The 4,762-nt window shown below is 33.9% G+C and overlaps 1 protein-coding gene across 1 annotated transcript; it reads right to left on the bottom strand.

The window, feature by feature from the left end:
- Nucleotides 1-1,029: 1,029 nt before the first annotated feature.
- LOC122048343 (ethylene-responsive transcription factor ERF039-like) lies at nucleotides 1,030-1,737 on the bottom strand. The gene has a single exon (XM_042609924.1). The coding sequence runs from the start codon at nucleotides 1,720-1,722 to the stop codon at nucleotides 1,030-1,032; it is 693 nt and encodes a 230-aa protein (XP_042465858.1). The 5' UTR covers nucleotides 1,723-1,737.
- Nucleotides 1,738-4,762: the final 3,025 nt, after the last annotated feature.

Genomic DNA, 4,762 nt, shown 5'->3' with positions numbered 1-4,762 from the left:
ATGTAATACAAAATATAGACTCAAGTCACTCAACGATAATAAAATATAAATTGTTCTAATATCAAAGAAGTAATTCTAATAATTAAATAAGATAACTTGTTACTACTAAATATAAAAAAAAACATTAAAGGCTTAAATGTATGGTCTTTAGTTCATAAAATATGAGTAAATTATTAAAAACCTAAATATATGTCCAATATTTCAGAAATAGTGAAAATGGTATTGGAAAACTTGACCGAAAAATATCGAAAAGAAAGTTTCTTCGATTTTTTTGGCCGGTTCGGTTTTTTCAGTTTGGTCAGTTTTTTCGGTGCGGTCGGTTTATGCACACCCCTAGTAGTCGCCCGTGATTTATCCCCTCCATGTTGATGCTGAGAGGAACGTATTCATCTTTTGTCATCATGATTAACTTATTAATGTAATGCCTTGATAAAATAAGGGAACAACCAAAAGGACCAAGGTCCCATTATGAACAAATTTTTGGAAGTCAGCTTCTAAATGTTTATAAGCTATGTTCTCGATTTATTCGACAAGTGAACCACAACGACAAGAAAAAAATGTTTGTATACTTTTTTTTTTCATATTTTCTTAATTGTTTTTTATTTTATTATATGCTTTCCATATGCATTTCATAGTAGATTTTTAAAAATTTATTAATATAAAAATACCCTTACAATATCTATTTTACCTCTTTTTAAAATAACCATTTAAATCACTCATATCATATTAAGGGAGAAAAAAATATTTTGATAATAATTAATGAAATGATAAAAAAAATTTAAAAAAATATTAAATGTTGAGAGTATTTTAAAAAATATTATGTTTTTAAAATGCATTCGAGGTAATTATTAAATTCCATCGAAACAGTTTAAAATATTCTTAATTTATTGTTAAGATGTTTTTTTATTAATAAGTGAGTTATTTAGATGATAATTTAGAAGGATTAAATAGAAATATTATGATATTAATAAATTTATAAAGGGGAGGGTTTATTTTATAATCACCCACATATAATTATACAAATTGAATTTAAAAGTCCCACAAGAATTGCTCCGCCTCCGCCGCCGCCGCAAACTCTATATGGCCGCCGGCAGCGACCCAGGACGTCGGCAGACACGTTGACAACGAATCGTAACAGAATTCGTGGCTTATGTCAAGAAAGAGATCGGGGAGGTCGAAGAGTCCTTCTTCGTCGCCATTGGCGCCGTCGACCTTACCGTCGTGGGGGTCGTCGTGGCCGCGGCCATTGTTATCGGGGAAGACCGCGGCGAGGGCGGCCGCGGCGCGGACGTCGCCGGGGGAGGCCGAGGCTGCGCGGGGGAGGCGAGGGGCGAGATCAGGGAAGTTGAGCACGGCGGCGGCTGGGCCCTTAACGGCGAGCGCGGCGGCATCGTGCGCGCGCGCCGCCATCTCGGCGGTGGCGAAGGTGCCGAGCCAGATGCGGGTCTTCTTCCGCGGCTCGCGGATCTCCGAGACCCACCTGCCCCAGCTCCGCATCCTCACCCCGCGGTAGGAGCACGCCCCCTTGCCGGCGCCGCCATTAATATCCTCTTCAGATGATGCAGATTCCCTCCTCCTCTTGTTGGCTGCAACGGCTGCTGCTGCTGCAACTGCGCCTCCGCTGCAGCTCGGTGGAGAAGCGGCAATGGAGGAAGGAGAAGAAGCAGAAGAAGAAGAGGAGGAAGAGTTCGAATGAGGGTAGTGCAGTGGGTTGTGCTCCATGGGGAACAGAGGAGATGCAGTTTCATGCAGAGCATCAAGCGTAGCAGTCCGTGGGGGGTTTAAATTCATGAGCAGGAGGAAGAAGAAGGGCCCATGCAAAAAGTACCAAAAAAAAAAAGTGTGCACTGAAAAATTGATCTAATTAATTTTATTAATTTATTTTTATTTATCACATTTTATTTTCACCTTTATATTTTAAAATAATATATTTTACCTTCCTAATCTAATAAATGCAAATAAAACTTCCTCCTTCTAAATTACTACCAAATCATTTAAGAAGGAACATTGTTTATAGAGGTGTTTTGATATTAATAAAAGTTTAGGGGCATTTTATAAAAGCAAAAAATAAATAAATCAAAAGAGCATCCTAATTATTCGTGTCATTATATACCTAAAATATTAATTTATTCTCTATTGATTAACTTTTTAAAATATAAATCAGTCAACGCGACCATCTTGATGGTCAAACTCTCTAAGATAATGAAACTTTGGTAAAATTATTGGTGGATGCTGTTTTGATAAAAAAAAATTTTAAAAAAAAAAAGAAATGTCTTTTTAATGATATGAATAATTAAAAGTGTTTTTTTTAAATTTTCTACCCATTTTAAAAGATTAGACTCATCGAGGGGTAGATATGCCTTAAACAACTCGGACCATTGAGCCTGGGATGTCTCGGAACCATATTAAATCCTTATGATAACTAGGTCGGCAAATGCATTAAATATTTATAAATAAATTTTATGTTCAATTTAATAAAAAATTATTTATGTTCATTAAGTACACATAAAATGACTTTTATGAGCAAACTTGAACAATTGATTAAACTAAGTAAATAAATTTGAATGTATGCCTTCATTTTGTTAATATTTATGAATAATACTCATAAATAATATTTATAAATAATATTAACAAATAAAGTTTATGAATCATGTTCAAAATAAATTTTTTATCAATATATTAAATAAATTTGTATTATCAAAATTCAATAATTGCCAACCAAACAAACTTAACTTGTAAAGTTTCAAATAATCAAACAATTAAGTTTAAATTTAGAAATAGATAACATCTAAATAAATCAAGCTTAATAAATGAAGCTTAAGCTTAGCGTAAGAAATAAGTTAAACTTGAATAATTATTTTAACAGTTTAATTCATTTATAAATAATTAGATCGGCAAATGAATTAAATATTTATAAATAACATTAAAATTTTATTTATACTCATTCAATACACATAAAATAAATTTCATGAAAATTTTGAATAATTTATTAAACTAAATAAATAAATTTAAATACATATATTTTCATTCATGAATAATATTCATAAACAAAATTTATAAATCATGTTCAAAATAAAATTATTATCAATATATTAAATAAATAAATAAATCTGTATTATCAAAGTGTGACACTCTTTTTTCATTATCCACCCGTGTTAGGGTCGGCATTTCAAACACTTATCCTTCAAAGTAAACAAAAAGGCAAATATGCCACGAAACTCCCACAAACCATTATCCTAATGTATCAGGCATCGCCTGTGATCTCATCGATGGACAGATAGGCAAGTCACCACGAAAGCAATCCTCAGTAAACAAATAGTAAACTGCAGGCACACGAAAGAAAGATCAAGATCGATAAATGCAGCAGCATATCAGAACTGAATTGAGGGGAGAGGGGCAGGCACAAAGATGGTGCTTGTGCTGGAGTTGGGCGTCTGTATCATCCCCCTGACGCTGGTGCTCGTGCCGTGCAGGAGGCTGGTGCGGCTAGTCGCGGAGCTGCAACGGCTGCGGCTGAGCGTGGCACGGTCGGGGTACTTGTCGCCGGCGGCCTGGCCAGGCTTGATCAGGGTCAGCTCTTTGGCTAATGTCATGTTGTGAAATTAATGGCTTCCTCTTTCTCCCTTGGCTTTGGATATCTTCGTCGCCGCTGCATCTGATGGTTTATCGCTTGAGATAAAGAGTTAGTGAGTCGGTAATGGATCAATCTATTGGGTTCTTATGGGTTGTTCCTGTAAATTAGAAAAATCTGAATAAAATTTGAGTGAAAGAATATATATAAAATTAATAAGCTTGAATATTTTTAAATTTTAAATTTATAATTTAAATTTTTTCAAGGGTGAAAATCCTTCTTTTCTAAATCATGCGCATCCTATTTTGAATTTTTTATCATAAATAAAGGATATTTTCATCCGTGTATAATTATTCAATTACCTTTTAATATTATTATTTTCCATCTAAATCTTTCATCTAATTTTTGAATCGATTGACAGTTGCTTTACATATTGTAACAACTACAATTTTACAACTACTATAACTAATGGTGTAATCAGGATCTTCAACGGTCATGGGCTAAACTTATTGTGGCGGCTATAACCGAGAAAAAAACTACAAAATCTATAGACTTATGATACCAGGCATCCAGTTGATGAGCAGGATCTTTTAACTGCCCTAAGCTAAACCTACAGTGACGGCTATAATTGAGAAAAAGGTTACAGAATCTATCTGACTTAAGATACCAAGTATCAAGTTGCTGTGCTAGAGTTGTATGGGCTGGAGCCGAATGCAACCCAACACTGACTACGCCCTTGGCTACAACGTGAATGATATGTTCTTCGAATCATTCTACTTCTCTATATGTTTGATTCTGTTCATTACATTTCATTGTGGTAAAAACACGAATACGTTCACCCCCAGTATCTCCGTCAATCTGTCCCAAGGCTAACACGAAAGAAATAAATCATGAACGACTACTAACCTTTGAAATAGTCTATTTATCACCTTTATTTATTAGAATTTTACTGATTATGTATTTATTTGGAAGTAAAATGTATAGAAAAATCTGATTTTGATATGTCTAATCAATTTTAATCATTAATATAGATTCAATTCTATTTATCTACTATTTATATTATAATAATTATAAAATTATAATTATGAAATTATAATTACTATAGCAACTATAAAATTATAACGCTAACTCAATTATAATAGATATTGATCCGGCGGATAGAATAGGGGGCTCCCATTTTGAGGGGTCAAA

The sequence above is a fragment of the Zingiber officinale genome, chromosome 2B (genome assembly GCF_018446385.1).
Source record: "Zingiber officinale cultivar Zhangliang chromosome 2B, Zo_v1.1, whole genome shotgun sequence".
Taxonomy (NCBI): domain Eukaryota; kingdom Viridiplantae; phylum Streptophyta; class Magnoliopsida; order Zingiberales; family Zingiberaceae; genus Zingiber; species Zingiber officinale.
The sequence above is the reverse complement of the archived record's forward strand: the minus strand, read 5'-3'. Positions and strand labels throughout refer to the sequence as shown.

What these genes read in the sequence shown, in the direction of transcription:
- LOC122048343 (XM_042609924.1), bottom strand. Translation starts at nt 1,722, where the DNA reads ATGGAGCACAACCCACTGCACTACCCTCATTCGAACTCTTCCTCCTCT.